The 20393-nt window shown below is 41.2% G+C and overlaps 1 protein-coding gene across 1 annotated transcript in view; it reads right to left on the bottom strand.

Moving 5' to 3' along the window:
- The window catches only part of cntn1a (contactin 1a), a 52852-nt gene that overhangs the window by 13877 nt on the left and 18582 nt on the right, over window positions 1-20393 (bottom strand). Inside the window, exons 3-12 of the mRNA XM_058087291.1 lie at window positions 15618-15744; window positions 14201-14239; window positions 10172-10298; window positions 6912-7093; window positions 6743-6838; window positions 5211-5417; window positions 3696-3795; window positions 2850-3031; window positions 2654-2778; window positions 1399-1516 (exon numbers count right to left, since the gene is read on the bottom strand). Of these exons, the coding sequence (XP_057943274.1) occupies window positions 1399-1516; window positions 2654-2778; window positions 2850-3031; window positions 3696-3795; window positions 5211-5417; window positions 6743-6838; window positions 6912-7093; window positions 10172-10298; window positions 14201-14239; window positions 15618-15681 (1240 nt within the window). The 5' untranslated portion in view covers window positions 15682-15744. The remainder of the gene's footprint in view (window positions 1-1398; window positions 1517-2653; window positions 2779-2849; window positions 3032-3695; window positions 3796-5210; window positions 5418-6742; window positions 6839-6911; window positions 7094-10171; window positions 10299-14200; window positions 14240-15617; window positions 15745-20393) is intronic.

The raw sequence follows: 20393 nt of genomic DNA on the forward strand, positions 1-20393 counted from the left end.
CCACATAAAAAATATATATAAAAATATAATTTAATTATTTTTTTTTAAATTGTATTTTATATATTTATTTATTTAATTCATTTTTTTCCCCATTCATTCATTTTCTATCGCTTATCCTCACGAGGGTTGCGGGGGTTGCTGGAGCCTATCCCAGCTGTCTTCGGGCGAGAGGCGGGGTACACCCTGGACTGGTGGCCAGCCAATCACAGGGCACATATAGACAAACAACCATTCACACTCACATTCATACCTATGGACAATTTGGAGTGGCCAATTAACCTAGCATGTTTTTGGAATGTGGGAGGAAACCGGAGTACCCGGAGAAAACCCACGCATGCACGGGGAGAACATGTAAACGCCATCGAACATATATGTTATATATTGTTTGTAATTATGGTCTACACTGTTCCATTTTGATGGCGGACTTGGTTCGGTCCAATAGTAGTCATGCCAAAAAATGTTGCGTTGCTGCCGGATGTTCACAGTATTCCAGTCATCCTGCAAAATAATTTCCCACAAAAAATGTTTACTATTTATTTTCTATTGTGAAGATTGTGAATTGTCCAAATTTGCTTTCTTTCATGACAGTATATTGATGTTATTAATTTTTTTTGTCATTTTTCCCAGTTTGACAAATATTTAAACTGTAATTTTTTCATAACCAGAGTACCCGGAGAGAACCCACGCATGCAGGGGGAGAACATGCAAACTCCACACAGAGATGGCCGAGGGTGGAATTGAACCCTTGTCTCCTAGCTGTGAGGTCTATTTATTTTATTTTATTTTATTTTATTTTATTTTATTTTATTTTATTTTATTTTATTTTATTTTATTTTATTTTATTTTATTTTATTTTCACTGTAAAGCATCTTTGAGTATTTGAATTTCTTGAGGTCAGAAAAGTACTGTATTTGTATGGGCATGTGACCAATCGCAGGGAGTGGGCATGCCTGGAGGCGGGCCGTGGGTGGAATAAATTAAAACAGTCCATTTTGACAGGAATCACAAATCCAAGATACATAGGTTGCAGATTCTGCCAAATTTAAAAGGTTTTCTGTGCGGGTTATTGTGTGTAGCTGCTCTATCTGAGTCCACCACTCAATATAAAATGGTTGAAACATTAGCATCATAGGTCACCTTTAACCCAATGACACCGCTCTGACTGGAATCAGTGCTAATGCTAACATTAGTTCTTCAACTTCTCCTCGTTTAGGGGTCCTATTTACAATCTTATAAATGATTTTAACAAGGTTTTATGTAATACTCTTCATACCGTAGCACCTTTAAGATATAAGACTCGTCCCAAACTCGGAGGCTGAAACAGTTATGTCGGAGGATGGAGCGCAAATGGCGTGCTACTAAACTAAACAAAGACGAAAAGTGTGACGTTTGACTCACCAAACACACGCAGCTCGGCGTTGGCAAAGATGACTCCATGGTGATTCTCGGCCACACACTGGTACATCCCTGAATCCTCAAACGTCAGGCTGCTGAACCTCATCTCCTTCCTGTCCAACTGTGGAGAACAACACCAACAATGGCCCATTTTCATGTAGTCTAAATTGTACAACCGGTCTTTAATTCAGGGGTGTCCAGGGGCACCACTTATGGCACATGGCTGTTTAAAAAAAATAAAGCGAAAAATATAACTATATAAAAATATATAAAAAAATAAATAAAAATATAACTAAACTAAAAAAATATTTTAAAAAAAATTAAATTTATATAAATCACTCTACACTCTTTATTGCGCTCTGGTTCTACCATATCTTACTTATTGTGTGGAAATATGGGCTAATAACTATAAAAGCAATCTTCACTCGCTAAATGTACTGCAAAAAAGGTCAGTAAGGATAATTCATAATGCCGCCTACAGAGAACATACTCCTTATTTCTAAAATCACAAATACTTCAACTTGCTGATATATCACTATAATTATAATTATATAATATAATAATAATATAATATAATATATAACTATATTGACAGTTACTATGGTACCCATTATGTCATTGTAAATGACAAAAAACAAAAAACAAAAAAAAAATTAAAAATAATTAATTAATTATTTGATTTAATTTCTTTTTTTTTATTAAACTATATTAGGAAAGCAGGAAGTGAACAAATGTAAGAGTTACTGATTGTAAAAGTACCAGATGGAGGGGTAGGATTTAATAAGCTTTGCTTCTTCCTACTCCTTTTGGACATGTGGAACTGGGAACCCGAATGTTCAAAGTAGATTAGTTAAATAAATGAAGTTATGCATACTCAAAGTTCTTTAAAAAGTTCTAATAACTTACTTAAGTCAAGTTCATTTAACTTGTTGTTCCATTTTGAGTACTTTTAACTAATATGTTTTGATGAAATAGAACTATGGCTATATTAAGTAAGATTAACTTAAAAACATAATTTACATACAACTTAAGACACTGTAAATCTGATTGCTCCATATAATTAATTGGTATAAGTATAGTTAACTTAAAATTTTCTTAAAAGTCTTACTTATAAATGATTTTCTGTTTATTTAACTTGTAATTTTTGATTAATATGAACTTTTTGCAGATTTGTGTAACCTACTTAAAAGAATTCGTAGTTACTTATAAAAAAGTATCTATGAAACATATGCATAAATAATAAGTCATTGAACGTTACTGGCTCGCCGTTCTTAATCCAGCGGATGTGCGGTTTGGGTTTTCCTGTGGCCGAGCAGGACATGGTGTAGTCGCTACCCAGGTCTTTCTCCATGCTCCGGATGTGCTCCACCCACTCGGGAAAAGCTGGAAAATGTGGACGTGACAAGAGTTAAAGACGCAATCAAACAGCAAAAGCACTACGAGTGCCGGATTACCTTCCACGGACAAAAGTGCGCTGTGGTAATCCTTTCCCTTTGAGTTGACCGCCTCGCATTGATAGGGACCGCCGTCTTCTACCTGCACGTTGTACAGGTGCAGGTGCGCCCCCGCCGTCCGCACTTCGTGGTTGGGGGGCAGTTCGCCGTCCAACTTTTTCCAGCGGATCTCTGGCACAGGGCTGGACAAGACGCAACAATGGACGCACATATAGCATAATGATGCATTACTGCGTGGTATACAAAGACATATAAGACGCACATATATTATATTATATTATATATTAATATGTTACATATACATATATTATTTTTCCAAAGGCTCCCATAGCACCTGACCACATTTACACCAATACACACACTTATTTATGTCTTATTTTCTCCGATTATGTCTACTATATTGGGTAATATATGTGTCATGGTGACTATAGGGGTGTTATTTTATGTCTAGAGGGCTCTAATCATGTTAAAAAAATGTATTTAGAACTTTGTATTCTCCAACTACCAAAATATTCCATTTAGAAACAAGGAATCCTACTTTGTGGGAATGAAATTATCACAGCCTGGGTCTACTCCGGTTTCCGACACCATTCCAAAAACATGCTAGCTTAACTGGTGACTCTAAATCGTCTGGGATAGGCTCCAGCATGCCCCCTCAACCCAAATGAGTGTAAGCGGCATAGGAAATGGATGGATGTGGAACCAACGTTCTGTGACCAAAGCGTTATTATTTATACTAAAAGAGGAACCTCGTCATCTAGAAGTCATATGTATGTTTTGTTCAAAGTTAAGCGCTATGTGGGCTTATCCACTGTCGCTCAACAAGACCAGACGCCGCTCACTTACTTCCCCAAAGCGAAGCATTCCAAAGTGACATTGTGCCCCACCAGAGTCGTCGTGTCTGGGAACTTGACTCTGAGGTCAGCCGGGTACTTCTTGTTGGCGCCTGTGAGGGTGCAAACAACAATTAATTTTATAATTAGAATTATAGCCATTTATTCCAAAATGTGAAAATTCATTTTATGTACAAAGTTGTATGAATAACAATTGATGATGTGGAGTGCATGACAAAAGTGGGAAGGAAAACCGAGCTCGATTTGAACACATGCTCATTTATGGACAAGACGGTAGCAACAGAACCAATGCTTAAACGGATTAGCTTGCTAATTCAGTAACGTAAGATTCATGTCTCCATATCTATTTGTATATATATATAGATACGTATAGACCCATTAGGGATCGAGCGATGTGGTTTTTTTCAGGCCGATGCAGATACCGATTTTTTACCATCACCCTTAGCCAATGGCCGATTTTGCTTGGGCCAATATTTGGTAATGGTAATGTTAATGGTTTTATTTCATTCATACTTTTACAATCAGTAACTGTTACATTTGTTCACTTCCTGCTTTCCTAATATAGTCTAAGTTTAATTTTTAAATAAATAAATTTATTTATTTTATTAATTTTTTGTCACGTACCGAAGTACGAGGTGATATGATCATCCAATGACATAATGGGTACCGTAGTAACTGTCAATATAGTGATATATTATATTATTATTATTAATTATATTAATTAACTTTTCATTTTCATTTTCATTTTATTTTCATTTTCATTTTCATTTTCATTTTCATTTTCATTTTCATTTTCATTTTTATTTTTATTTTTATTTTTATTTTTATTTTTATTTTTATTTTTATTTTTATTTTTTGTCACGTACCGAAGTAAGAGGTGTTATGACCATATAATGACATAATGGGTACCATAGTAACTGTCAATATAGTGATATATAGCAGTTTTACAATCAGTAACTGGTACATTTGTTCACTTCCTGCTTTCCTAATATAAGTATTTAAAAAATATATATTTTTTTTTGGTCACATACCGAAGTACTCGGTGATATGAGCATCCAATGCCATAATGGGTACCATAGTAAGTGTCAATATAGTGATATATATAGCACATCATGACTGGTTCAAGACTCTTCATCCTTGTATTTAGCAAACATCAACTGCTTGTATTGTTTCTTGAATTGGCTCATCGTTGTGCATTGTTTGATTTCCTTACTCAATCCATTCCATAGTTTGATTCCACATACTGAAATGCTATGACGACAACAGAAGGCCTCCTAAAAGCGCCTGAATGGATTCAATGCCTTGCATGAATCATAATGTTCACAGGCAGAGCAGTGATGTGGAATGAGATTGTGAGTTTGGTGAACTTGCTTGTTAGACTCATCTATTTCATGTTCTGTTGCGTAATTGAATAACTTGGCTTTTGCGACTTATAGTCCGGAAAATGCGGCAATTGGAGGATTTGGGTGTAAAAGACAAGCAAGTGGGCAGATAACTGGGTACTGACGTTCGCTGTGGGGCACCAGGGGGATGTAGTTGGAGAAGACGCTCTTGGAGATGGAGGCGCTGGATGCGATGCAGGAGTAGTTGCCGCTGTCTGAGGCCTCCACTTTGGAGATGTAAAGGTTGCCCGTTATCTGTGAGACAAAGCGTCTTTTGTCCAGCGGGATGAAGATGGGGAACTCGTTGAGGATCCATCGGAATGACAGGTCGGCTGCACGGACATGAGAAAACACCGTCTGTGAATCATCGGCAAATTTATGCAGATTTATTATTCATTTCTCAACCTTTTACATGCAAATGCTATAATTCTGCTAGCTGGGGGTGGGTTAATAAAGATATAGATGGATGGAATTATAGCTAGCGATGCTAATGGGGGACTTAGACTAAATCCATTGAGTTTAAATGGTTATGAGATTTAATAGCATTCTACCGCTTATCCTCACAAGGGTCCTGGGGGGGTGCTGGAGCCTATCCCAGCTGCCTTGGGGCGAGAGGCGGGGTACACCCTGGACTGGTGGCCAGCCAATCACAGGGCACATATAGACAAACAACCATTCACACTCACATTCATACCTATGGACAATTTGGAGTCGCTAATTAACCTAGCATGTTTTTGGAATGTGGGAGGAAACCGGAGTATCCGGAGAAAACCCACACATGCACAGGGAGAACATGTAAACTCCACACAGAGATGGCCGAGGGTGGAATTGAACCCGGGTCTCCTAGCTGTGAGGTCTGCGCGCTAACCACTCAACCGCCTGCAACCTTATGTAGGGTAATACCCATGAAAATAGCTAAAATGCTAACATGTTATGCATGTTTAGCACGTCAATGCATTAGCTTGTTAACAACACTATCATACTAACTGTTAGATAGCCGAGGGTGGGATTGACCCCGGGTCTCCTGGCTGTGAGGTCTGTGCGCTAACCACTCGACCGCCGTGCAGCCTTATGTAAGGTAATATCCATGAAAATAGCTAAAATGTTATGCATGTTAGCATGTCAATGCATTAGCTTGTTAATAACACTAGCATACTAACTGTTAGATGGCCGAGGGTGAGATTGAACCCGGGTCTCCTCGCTGTGAGGTCTGCATGCTAACCACTCGACCGCCGTGCAGCCTTATGTAAGGTAATACCCATGAAAATAGCTGAAATGCTAACATGTTAGCATTTTTAGCATTAGCATTTTAAGCACGTCAATGCATTAGCTTGTTAATAACACTAGCATACTAACTGTTAGATGGCCGAGGGTGGGATTGAACCCGGGTCTCCTCGCTATGAGGTCTGCGTGCTAACCACTCGACCGCCGTGCAGCCTTATGTAAGGTAATACCCATGAAAATAGTCAATGCATTAGCTTGTTGATAACACTAGCATACTAACTGTTAGCATGTTAACACTTTGAAAAAATCTGGATCGGCTTTCAATTCGCAATATTTTGAAGATCGGTGATCGATGCCGATGTCTTGACTGTGCGGCCTACATGCTAACCACTTGTCCATCAAGCGGCTGTAATAATATGCCTTCCAAGCTCACCTGGATGATGTGGAGGAGGGGCACAGAGAAGCACCGCCCCTTGGCCTTCTTTCACATGCACAGACTCCCTTTCCTCTGGGGAGAAAAGGTCCAAATCTAAGCAGAAGAAGTTGAAAACGATGAGTTTCCTTCTCTGGCAAGACTGCAGAGGCTCCAAAATGGCGCTTACATCCAAACTGGACCCAAGCCTCTCGACTGACCACCGTCCCGTAATTGTTGCTGGCCAAGCAGGAGTACTTCCCCTCGTGTTGGTATTTAACGGGCTCGTTTATGATCAGGTTGCCTTCCGACAAAGCATAATGGTTGTGTTCCACCGTGGTCGGGTCGATTTCTACGCCGTCCAGCATCCACCTGCCGGGAAAAGCAGGACATGAGTGGATTTTAAAAGCATAATAAGGCCGACATGACATAATGGAAGTATGCTAATGCAGGCTGCACCACTGATAAACATACATGGAAATGATGAAAACAATCAATTAGATTTCATTGTTTTATGTATGGATTGCATAATTTATGTCCTTCATGTGTTGTTGGCTGATGAGGAGATCATTTCGTCATTATTTACCCTTTAGATGCACGAGTGACTGGACCCTATACTCTTCCATAAGTTGGTCAAAAATTCCATTTTGCATTTAATTATTATTATATAATATTATTATGAATATTTAAAATTTAATTTTTAATTTATTAAAAATTAATTTATTAAATTTAATATTATTTAATTATTATGTTATTTTAGAAATAATCACTTGTATGATATTTAGTATTATGTTTAGGACCACACAAGAATGATTTCCTGTTAGAAATAAATTTTTCACTTTTTTTTACATCTTTGAAAAAGAAAATGAACCCGTACAACAATAGAAAATGTGAAGTTAAAAATATGAATGGCATGATATTAAAAATATGTTTTTTAGGAATACCTAATACTTAAAAAAATTTATTACAAAGATATTTCAAGAAAACAACCTGATAATAACACTAGCATACTAACTGTTAGATAGCCGAGATGTGAGATTGAACCCGGGTCTCCTCGCTGTGAGGTCTGCGTGCTAACCACTCGACCGCCGTGCAGCCATATGTAAGGTAATACCCATGAAAATAGCTAAAATGCTAACATGTTAGCATTTTTAGCATTAGCATTTTAAGCACGCCAATGCATGAGCTTGTTAATAACACTAGCATACTAACTGTTAGATGGCCGAGATGTGAGATTGAACCCGGGTCTCCTCGCTGCGAGGTCTCCGTGCTAACCACTCGACCGCCGTGCAGCCGTATGTAAGGTAATACCCATGAAAATAGCTAAAATGCTAACATGTTAGCATTTTTAGCATTAGCATTTTAAGCACGCCAATGCATGAGCTTGTTAATAACACTAGCATACTAACTGTTAGATGGCCGAGATGTGAGATTGAACCCGGGTCTCCTCGCTGCGAGGTCTGCGTGCTAACCACTCGACCACCGTGCAGCCGTATGTAAGGTAATACCCATGAAAATGGCTTAAATGCTAACATGTTAGCATTTTAGCATTAGCATTTTAAGCACGCCAATGCATGAGCTTGTTAATAACACTAGCATACTAACTGTTAGATAGCCGAGATGTGAGATTGAACCCGGGTCTCCTCGCTGCGAGGTCTGCGTGCTAACCACTCGACCACCGTGCAGCCGTATGTAAGGTAATACCCATGAAATAAGCTAAAATGCTAACATGTTAGCATTTTTAGCATTAGCATTTTAAGCACGCCAATGCATGAGCTTGTTAATAACACTAGCATACTAACTGTTAGATGGCCGAGATGTGAGATTGAACCCGGGTCTCCTCGCTGTGAGGTCTGCGTGCTAACCACTCGACCGCCGTGCAGCCGTATGTAAGGTAATACCCATGAAAATAGCTAAAATGCTAACATGTTAGCATTTTTAGCATTAGCATTTTAAGCACGCCAATGCATGAGCTTGTTAATAACACTAGCATACTAACTGTTAGATGGCTGAGATGTGAGATTGAACCCGGGTCTCCTCGCTGTGAGGTCTGCGTGCTAACCACTCGACCGCCGTGCAGCCGTATGTAAGGTAATACCCATGAAAATAGCTAAAATGCTAACATGTTAGCATTTTTAGCATTAGCATTTTAAGCACGCCAATGCATGAGCTTGTTAATAACACTAGCATACTAACTGTTAGATGGCCGAGATGTGAGATTGAACCCGGGTCTCCTCGCTGCGAGGTCTGCGTGCTAACCACTCGACCACCGTGCAGCCGTATGTAAGGTAATACCCATGAAAATGGCTTAAATGCTAACATGTTAGCATTTTAGCATTAGCATTTTAAGCACGCCAATGCATGAGCTTGTTAATAACACTAGCATACTAACTGTTAGATAGCCGAGATGTGAGATTGAACCCGGGTCTCCTCGCTGCGAGGTCTGCGTGCTAACCACTCGACCACCGTGCAGCCGTATGTAAGGTAATACCCATGAAATAAGCTAAAATGCTAACATGTTAGCATTTTTAGCATTAGCATTTTAAGCACGCCAATGCATGAGCTTGTTAATAACACTAGCATACTAACTGTTAGATGGCCGAGATGTGAGATTGAACCCGGGTCTCCTCGCTGTGAGGTCTGCGTGCTAACCACTCGACCGCCGTGCAGCCGTATGTAAGGTAATACCCATGAAAATAGCTAAAATGCTAACATGTTAGCATTTTTAGCATTAGCATTTTAAGCACGCCAATGCATGAGCTTGTTAATAACACTAGCATACTAACTGTTAGATGGCTGAGATGTGAGATTGAACCCGGGTCTCCTCGCTGTGAGGTCTGCGTGCTAACCACTCGACCGCCGTGCAGCCGTATGTAAGGTAATACCCATGAAAATAGCTAAAATGCTAACATGTTAGCATTTTTAGCATTAGCATTTTAAGCACGCCAATGCATGAGCTTGTTAATAACACTAGCATACTAACTGTTAGATTTTAATTACAAAGATATTTCAAGAAAACAACCTGACCGGGTCATTTTTGACCCACTTATGGAAGGTTGGGGTAGTAACACAAAAACAAAAATTTCTTAAAATGCATAAAAGGTAAGTTAAAATGTGAATGGTATGATAGGAATACCTGGAATATGAAATGATAAAACTATTTTTATGACGAAGATATTTCAAGAAAACAACCTGACGGGTCATTTTTGACCCACTTCTGCATTTAAGGGTTAAGGGTTCTTCTCTGAGACTAGCATGCTGCTATTCTTTGTAACGTCATCTTGCTCCGCAGATGGTCACATGATCCCTGTAAACTCTCAGAGCGCATCAAGGACATAACAGTCATGCTCCAGGACTTGGCACATATAAAACAATGAGTTATCGTCATGGGAACATGAAGGATCAGAGTGTGAATGATGGTGTTGTGTTTACAGGGGGAACATATGTTACTTGTATGCGGCAGGTGGACTGGCTCGTGCACGGCAGCTCATGGTGATTTTGTCCTCGGGCGACTCCTCGGGGTAGATGGTGTCCACCGGCTGCTCCTCAAACACCGGCCCGTAACCTGTGGCTTCATCTGCAGGCCACAACCAAAGCAGGCCCAACAAGGTAAGCAAGAAGAAGAGGAACAATCAGGTTCTGGTGACAAACACGTCAAACCCAACTTTGGGGTTGAACAATAGCGCAACCCCGTGCATGCGTGGGTTTTCTCCGGGTACTCCGGTTTCCTCCCACATTCCAAAAACATGCTAGGTTAATTAGCGACTCCAAATTGTCCATAGGTATGAATGTGAGTGTGAATGGTTGTTTGTCTATATGTGCCCTGTGATTGGCTGGCCAACATGCTAACAGTATGCTAGTGTTATTAACAAGCTAATGCATTGACGTGCTAAAAATGCTAACATGCATAACATTTGAGCTATTTTCATGGGTATTACCTTACATAAGGCTCACAGCTCACAGCTAGGAGACCCGGGTTCAATCCCACCCTCGGCCATCTAACAGTTAGTATGCTAGTGTTATTAACAAGCTAATGCATTGACATGCATAACATGTTAGCATTTTAGCTATTTTCATGGGTATTACCTTACATAAGGCTGCATGGTGGTCGAGTGGTTAGCGCGCAGCCCTCACAGCTAGGAGACCAGGGTTCAATCCCACCCTCGGCCATCTAACAGTTAGTATGCTAGTGTTATTAACAAGCTAATGCATTGATGTGGTAAACATGCATAACATGTTAGCATTTTAGCTATTGTCATGGGTAAAAGGCTGCACAGCGGTTGAGTGGTTAGCGCGCAGACCTCACAGCTAGGAGACCCGGGTTCAAACCCACCCTCGGCCATCTAACAGTTAGTATGCTAGTGTTATTAACAAGCTAATGCATTGACGTGCTAAACATGCATTACATGTTAGCATTTTAGCTATTTTCATGGGTATAAGGCTGCACAGCGGTTGAGTGGTAGTGTGCAGACCTCACAGCGAGGAGACCCGAGTTCAATTCCACCCTCGGCCATCTCTGTGTGGAGTTTACATGTTCTCCCCGTGCATGCGTGGGTTTTCTCCCGGTACTCCGGTTTCCTCCCACATTCCAAAAACATGTTGGCTTAATTAGCGACTCCAAATTGTCCATAGGTATGAATGTGAGTGTGAATGGTTGTTTGTCTATATGTGCCCTGGGATTGGCTGGCCACCAATCTCGCCCGAAGACAGCTGGGGTAGGCTCCAGCACCCCCCGCGACCCTCGTGAGGATAAGCGGTAGAAAATGAATGAATGAAACGAGGAGCCGAAAAGAACATTAGCGACCCTCCTCCTCCTGCCGGTAATCAATTATTGGTAGGTAGAATAAAACAGCAGCGATGAGAGCTTCAATTCTTCGTTCCAATACTTTTGCTGCAATGTGGGATATGACAGATGGTGGAGGAGTTTGCTGGTCTCTCCAGGCCTTACAGCCCTCCTGCATGGTCTGTCTCCAACTTGCGTTTAACTCGCCTCTGTCCTCTCTGTAACCCACACAGCCCCCTCATTTGCATATTAATATGCTGGCATATAACACCGCTTTTACAACGTTCATCCTGCTTTACACGGAACTAGTCTGTTAAGAACTATTATTATTATTATTACTATGAATGAATGTTTCATAATGTAGTTGCCATTGATTCTAGTGTGAGACAGTACAAAACAGGATGCAGCTGCACACATAATTCTATTTACCGCCAGTCTCTTTTAATGGACTAACGGATCAGGCATCTCTCGGTTTCCTCTTTTGGGAACACTGAACAAGCGAGGGCTTATTTGGGATACAAAGAGTGAATCTTCTCTGCCTACACTGAAAAAAGTACAGTGCATCACTTGTATAACTAGCAATGCACAAATTAGGAGCAAAAAATCTAGTATGCTAATGTTACAATGCTGCTAGGATGCTATGCATGCTAGCAATGCTAACATGCGAATGTCTAGTATGATAGTGGTGTTTAAATATGTCTGCCCAAGAAAATAGCAATAAAGCTAGTATGCTAATGTTACAATGCTGCCAGGATGCTAACATTAGCATGCTAACACCTAGCATGATAGCGCTTGTGTTTAAGTTCATATTCATGAATGTCTCAAAAATTGCTAGTATGCTCATGTTAGTGCGCTAACATGCTAATGCATAGCATTATAATGGTGTTTATATATGTATGCTCAAGAAAATAGCAAAAAATTGGAGCCTATCCCAGCTGTCTTGGGGCGAGAGGCGGGGTACACCCTGGACTGGTCACCAGCCAATCACAGGGCACATATAGACAAACAACCATTCACACTCACATTCATACCTATGGACAATTTGGAATCGCTAATTAACTTAGCATGTTTTTGGAATGTGGGAAGAAAACCGGAGTACCCACGCATGCACGGGGAGAACATGCAAACTCCACACAGGGTGGGATTGAACCCGGGTCTCCTTGCTGTGAGGTCTGCGCGCTAACCACTCATAGCTAAAATGCTAACATGTTAACATTAGCCTGTTAATCACACAAGCATACTAACTGTTAGCATGTTAACACTCTATATAAGTTTATAACACTTAATGCTAACACGTTAATGTTAGCATGCCAGCAATGCTAGCTGTTAGCATGCTAGTGTTGACCTCGCATGGAAACGTTTTTAATGAAAAAGACACCACTTGCAAATGAACTGTACAAATTGGGAGTATGTTTTTGTATTGGATGAGGAGACGACGTATCGATGGACAGACTTTCATGGTTACAGGTGGGCGTCGGGTGAGAGCAGATGATAAACATCTCACTCGTAGCAAAAGAACGGCGCTCGGCCGTGCGTCTCAGCGGGGGAGACCACCTACACGTCGTTCCAACCTTGTGTGCCGACTTACTGTGTCATCCGCTAAAAATACCACAGAATATGCAGCATTCCTCACACACACTAAAACATAAAACATCGGCTCATGCAGACTGCAAAGAAACACGCGGGGTAAATACTTGGTCACAGTAAAAATGAGGACACAAAGCTGCACGAGCTTCGGAAATCTATGAAAAATGCAGCAGTGAACTTTGGAAGCACTTGGAGAGACGTTGGAATCAAACCACCACCTCATTTGTTAAGCATATAGCCAGATTCTTGAAGATGAAGGCTCTAATTTTCGTGGAACGTGGCATAGTGAACCACTGTGCGCAGCCAATTAGATAATTTGGTAAACTGGACTGCGCCGAGATGGCTGTGGCGGCGCACCAAAAGGGAGGAGTCCACATTTTCAGCTTGGCGCAGCGACATTTTCTGGCGCAGCGCCGCGCACCCACGCCTCCATTCCTCCCACTAGTAAAATGAAATTGTGGTCATTGTTTTTTTTCCCACTGAAATGTGCGCAGCACAAGTCTGCCTGTGCGCCTCTCAGCCAATTTACCATTACACAGGCTGCGCTTCGCCTGCGCCCTGAATAGAACAGTTCACAGCTGTTGAAACAGCCCGTCAAAGGCGCGTAGAAAGCTCGCCAGCTGCGAACCGGTCTATTCAGGGCGCAGGCGAAGCGCAGCCTGTGTAATGCAAATTGACTGAGAGGCGCACAGTGCAGATACGTCACTAAAACCTCCCAAGCAGACTTGTGCCGCGTACATTTCAGTGAAAAAAACTATGTCCGCAAACACTATTTAATTTTACCAGTGTGAAGGATGGAGGCATGGGTGCGCGGCGCTGCGCCAGACTGCTCACAAAATTTGCAAAGTGCGCTGGCTACACTCCATTGGTCTACACTTGTGTCCTTGACCTTAAACTTGACCTTAAAGAGTCGTCATCTGAAGGTCAAAGCATCATCAAGCTGTCAATCAGCTTGACCATAAATCCCACCCAGCTCTCTTTTCCCCACGATGGTCCAGTGACCGTTATTATATTCTATATTATAGAAATCCGTGCACCCCCGAGGCGCATTTTGACCACCCCAGATCCCTCAGCCACCGTGATGGAACTGAGCAAGTGAGTTCTCTTACCTCCATAGAAGTCAGCTTCCTCCCCAAGCATGGATGTACCTGTAACAGGCAAAGACACCTCTGTTCATTATAAGATAAGATAAGAGATAAACTTCTCAACTCTCCCTGTGGCTAAATGCTAATTGCTAGCATGTTAGCATTTAAGCTAATTTACTCATGTCTAAAGGCAAATACACACATGGCATGATGTAGGAAGGTTATAGGACAAACTTGGCACTTTCTAAAATTGAGGCCCTCTTGCTAGGTGCTAGCATGATGACTGTTAGCATGTTAGCATTTTAGCTAATTTTCTCATTTCTAAAGGCAAATAGACACATGGCATGATGTGGGGACACTATGGGACTGCATCAACCTTTTCGGTACTTGAGGCTGTCTTGCTAGGTGCTAGCACGGTAGCCGTTGGCGCTGACCATCAACCGTTATCCTTCACCCACCATGAAACGTCAAGCCAATGTTCTTTTGGCCTTTGGACAAGACCGTGCATGGGCAAGCTACGGCCCGCGGGCCAATTACGGCACCTTAAGCTTTTGTTTTGTTTTTGTTTTGTTTGGTTGTGGCAGAAGCAATTGATATGTACCGGAAAGGGGGTATGATTAAATAAGCCTTCTCCTTTTTTGGAGTACGTGTACTCCGATGGAAGCATGTTGGAAATAAAAAACAAGTCACGTATTCAATGTTTTTTTGGTTCATGTTGGGGCGGCACGGTGGTCGAGTGGTTAGCACGCAGACCTCACAGCTACGAGACCAGGGTTCAATTCCACCCTCGGCCATCTCTGTGTGGAGTTTGCATGTTCTCCCCGTGCATGCGTGGGTTTTCTCCGGGTACTCCGGTTTCCTCCCACATTTCAAAAAAACATGCTAGGTTAATTAGCGACTCCAAATTGTCCATAGGTATGAATGTGAGTGTGAATGGTTGTTTGTCTATATGTGATTGGCTGGCCACCAGTCCAGGGTGTACACCGCCTCTCGCCCGAAGACAGCTGGGATAGGCTCCAGCACCCCCGTGAGGATTTTGTTTTTTCTGTTTTTAATAAATGCGTTTTTTGGGGTTTTTTTTTGGAAAACCTGATGTGGCCCAGTCTCACCCAGACCCTAGCTCCAGTGGCCCCCAAGTAAATTGAGTTTGAGACCCCTGTTGTAAATTGTGTCTTAGTCAGTAAGATCCTGAAAAATTCTGTTTTGTTTTTTTTTAGGTGGTCTGTCATTAGAACGGTTTATCCTGCATCGATGCAAAAAATGAACAACGACTTCAACTAAAATTACTAACAGATTTTTTTTTCTTTATGCAGGCTACTGGCAAGATGAGGGATTCCAAGAAGGTCATAGTCAAGGTCGCTAGCAAAGTAAAATAAAAGCCATCCAGAAGCGGCTGTGAGATTTGGATGTTTGTGAAAAGGCACGTTATCTCGTCACTCACCTGCAGGGCAGCCGGAGAGCAGCAGGAGATGAAGGAGCAGGCTGAGGGGCAGCATCGTCTCCATGGCAACCACAAGCTTCAGCTAGACGCTCAGCTGGTGGAACATTAGCAGGACTGCCTGGTTCTCCTGAAGGAGACACAAGACAAGAAAGGTAAAGACGAGGAAATGACATTTAATGAAAGATCCAATCAGGCATATTTAAGTATATACGTATATATAGTATACTTTGTATATAGTATAGTATATAGCATATATATAGGATACTTTGCCAGGGAGCATAAAACGTGGGACATTGAAAGGTGGAAAAACATTTTATTCTCTGATAAGAAAAAATGACTAAAATAATGACTTCCAATGGCTCAAAACGTTCGCTTTCAAGAGGCGTCAAAAAACTGTCCCTTTGTGATGTCACAGAGGAGCCGAATTCCTTATATGGGCGTGGCTGTAAGCCAGATAAGCTCTATGTCCTCCACCAAGCTCTCAACATCCTAAAATCCTAATATCTTAATATCCTAACGTCCTAACATCCTAACATCCTTATATCCTAGCATCCTAACATCCTAATATCCTAACGTCCTAACATCCTAATATCCTAACATCCTAAAATCCTAACATCCTAATATCCTAGCATCCTAAAATCCTAACATCCTAATATCCTAGCATCCTAACATCCTAGCATCCTAACATCCTAGCATCCTAGCATCCTAACCTCCTAGCATCCTAACATCCTAGCATCCTAACCTCCTAACATCCTAGCATCCAAACATCCAAACATCCTAACCTCCTAGCATCCTAGCATCCTAACATCCTAGCATCCTAGCATCCTAGCATCCTAACCTCCTAGCATCCTAACCTCCTAACCTCCTAGCATCCTAACATCCTAACGTCCTAACGTCCTAACGTCCTAGCGTCCTAACGTCCTAGCGTCCTAGCGTCCTAACGCCCTAACGTCCTAGCGTCTTAGCGTCCTAACGTCCTAACGCCCTAGCGTCCTAGCATCCTAGCGTCCTAACGTCCTAACATCCTAGCATCCTAACATCCTAACATCCTAACATCCTAGCATCCTAGCATCCTAGCATCCTAGCATCCTAACATCCTAACATCCTAACATCCTAACATCCTAGCATCCTAGCAGCCTAACATCCTAACATCCAAGCATCCTAACATCCTAACATCCTAACATCCTAGCATCCTAACATCCTAACATCCTAACATCCTAATCTATGTATATTCTACTGTATTTAAAGCCCTATGCAGTACAATGGAATGTTAATCAGAGGAGCTAACCCCAAAACGAGAGGTGCTGAAAATGAACATAATGTGAACACAGTGACGTCCTGTGTCGTCATGGCAACCACGCGCCGTATAAAGACAAGCGTGAAAAGTCATTTGACCTCATCGTGTCCATCCATGTGTTGGAGTGCCGTGTGTCCTAGCAACGGTATCCATCCGGGAAGAAAAAAAAGGAGCAACAATGCAAATGTTTGATTCCCGTTGCCGTAGCGCCGACAACCCCTTCCTGGGTCCTCCGTTCCCCCCCCCCTGCCACTTAACAGATTAGGGGAGATGACAAGCGCGTGGCAAGGCAGCCAATCCCGTCTATCGCCTCGGGGCGCTGCTGGTCAGTTGATACATTGGAAGAAGGCAGGCAGCATTTTTCTAATCACGCCCCGTCATCATAAATCATAAAATGACGTCCTCTTAAATATGGCCACGCCCATTAATCACACCAAGGCCACAAAGCCTTTTAGTCGTCATCGGTGTTGGGAGTAAGAACGTTGGAAATAACACAAGATCGTAATCCCTAGCCACTGTGTGCTTTGAATTTGGCGGTTAGCAAATAGGCAAATATTTAACCACTTCCACACAGAATGGGAGCAGATCGGTAAGGTAATATCGTATCAATGTAACAATACTGATGCCTTTGAACCAATCATAGTCCATAGTCCATACTGGAACGGATTGAGTAAGGAAATCAAACAATGCACAACGATGAGCCAATTCAAGAAACAATACAAGCAGTTGATGTTTGCTAAATACAAGGATGAAGAGTCTTGAACCAGTCATGATGTGCTATATATATCACTATATTGACACTTACTATGGTACCCATTATGGCATAATGACAAATAAAATGAAATAAAATGAAATAAAATGAAATAAAATGAAATAAAATGAAATAAAATGAAATAAAATGAAATAAAATGAAATACAATTAAATACAATTAAATTAAATTAAATTAAATACAATTAAATTAAATTAAATTAAATTAAATTAAATTAAATTAAATTAAAACCTTAAACTATATTAGGAAAGCAGGAAGTGAACAAATGTAACAGTTACTGATTGTAAAAGTACCAGATGGAGTGGTAGGATTTAATAAGCTTTGCTTCTTCCTACTCCTTTTGGACATGTGGAACTGGGAACTGATTATGGGATGCATTCAATTGTAATCTGATGCATGTTCAAATGAAATAAAACCATTACCATAGTCAACCACGAAATGAAAACAATACCATATAGTGAAGGCCCAATGTTCGAACGCCGACTTAGCAAGAGACAACTGTATTTCAATCCCCAACACCGGCGACTGTTGAGTTCATAACCCACGCAAAACTAAAACTCAACTCTGAACCCCGATGTCACTTCCTGTCTGTCCCCTCATTCAGCTCCCCAACCGGGAGTCTCCATTAAGATTCCTTATCAACTCCGCAGATTCTGCGTCCTAAAGAGTAAGAAGTGGGGGGCGCCATTGAAGATGGCTTCAGAGGGGATCAAAAGCAAGACCCTGCCCCCACCCCCACCCTCATTCACATATGATCAACATCCACATTCACATCAGACTTAGAATAATCCAGGATGGGGTTAAGGCGAGATTGGTCCTAATCAGACGGAGAAGGAAAGACCACTTTCTGTCTTGGGATGCTTTTTCCAGACGTGGATGACATCAAGATTATCCGAGGTGGTCATGGGGGCAGCAGCCTAAGCAGGGGAAGCCTGGACTTTCAGTTCCCAGACCAGTTGGGAGACATCATCTCTCCTGGGTCGTCCACGAGTGTTTAAGTCTGCGTGGTGAATTATTGATGGGAAAAGTATTGATTCCCAAATGAAGCAGAAATGGAGGAAAGAAGCTCCTCTATGCTATCCTAGTCCTATCCATCTTGGAATGGGAATGAACGGAGGCGGTAGTTCTTTGTTTTTCTGGAAGAATTATGTATGGACTGGATTTGAACCCACAGGGTTTTGGTGTGGATCCACATGAAGATGGAAAACGCTTTTCCAACATTTCCGACCTTGTCAGAAGTCTCTAGACTTCGGAAAACTCTGGATTTGAGACTATGAACTATTCATGATGTAATACATCCCTCCATATTGACCATCCAAAAGCCCACTGCGTCATTCCAGCCTCTCCTGGTTGCATAATATCAATTTCACTGTCACCGTTAAAAAAAAAAAAACGCTTACTAGATAAAAAAGATTTTAAAAAATGAGATAAAATAGATTAAAACAAGATATATTAAAATGTATATAATATATAAAATGTTATCAAAAAGTCTCATGGTTATTAATGGCAAAACAGGACCCCCCCCCCCCCAATGACGATACAAGGTCAATTACCTTGCAAAGTATCACCTCACTCTGTCGCCGTATTAAATATGTCTTTCCAGAAACACGTGATCTCATATCTTAATGGAGCAGATGCGGCGTGCGGCAATTAAACCCGTTACTCAATGTAATCGAGCCGACGTTTCCCCGCAACCTGTGCCCTCCTCAAACACTTCATCATGCATGAGCGTGATACCATGTGACCCCTGAATGCTCCGTCGCTGTCGCAGTTATATTTTTTTTATCATAAACACTCATTCTTGCTAAATGTATTTGTGAAAAGTTCATATTTTTGTTGTATTAAAATGAATATCATAATTACAGATATCCGATATCAGTGTAAAAATGTGATATCGGTCAATATCGGTATCAGATTTTTTCCCCCTGATCATGAAAACTGATATTGAAAAAATGATGTATACACCAAAGGAGATGTGTCATGTTACATACCGTGTATCGATATCGGTATCAGCTGATATCGGTATCGGAAATGATTTTTGGCAAAAAAAGCCAAAATCAGACATCCCTAATCATGATAGATTCATTCATTCATTTTCTTGGACTGGTGGCCAGCCAATCACACCAGAGGAACTGGTGATGAACTAATGAGCTTGCTACATACATTTAGAGTAGTTACAGAGGAACTGTTGGTGAACTAATGACTAAGGCAGGTACATTTAGAGTAGTTACTGAGGAACTGTTGGTGAACTAATGAGCTTGCTACATACATTTAGAGTAGTTACAGATGAACTGTTGGTGAACTAATGACTAAGGTACATACATTTAGAGTAGTTACTGAAGAACTGGTGATGAACTAATGAGCTTGCTACATACATTTAGAGTATTTACTGAGGAACTGTTGGTGAACTAATGACTAAGGTACATACATTTAGAGTAGTTACAGAGGAACTGTTGGTGAACTAATGATTAAGATACATACATTTAGAGTAGTTACTGAGGAACTGGTGATGAACTAATGAGCTTGCTACATGCACTTAAGAGTAGTTACTGAGGAACTGTTGGTGAACTGATGAGCTTGTTACATACATTTAGAGTAGTTATAGAGGAACTGTTGGTGAATTAATGACTATGGTACATACATTCAGAGTAGTTACTGATGAAGTGTTGATGAACTAATGACCTCTGTAAATACATTTAGAGTAGTTAC

This window comes from Doryrhamphus excisus, chromosome 11 (genome assembly GCF_030265055.1).
Source record: "Doryrhamphus excisus isolate RoL2022-K1 chromosome 11, RoL_Dexc_1.0, whole genome shotgun sequence".
NCBI lineage: Eukaryota > Metazoa > Chordata > Actinopteri > Syngnathiformes > Syngnathidae > Doryrhamphus > Doryrhamphus excisus.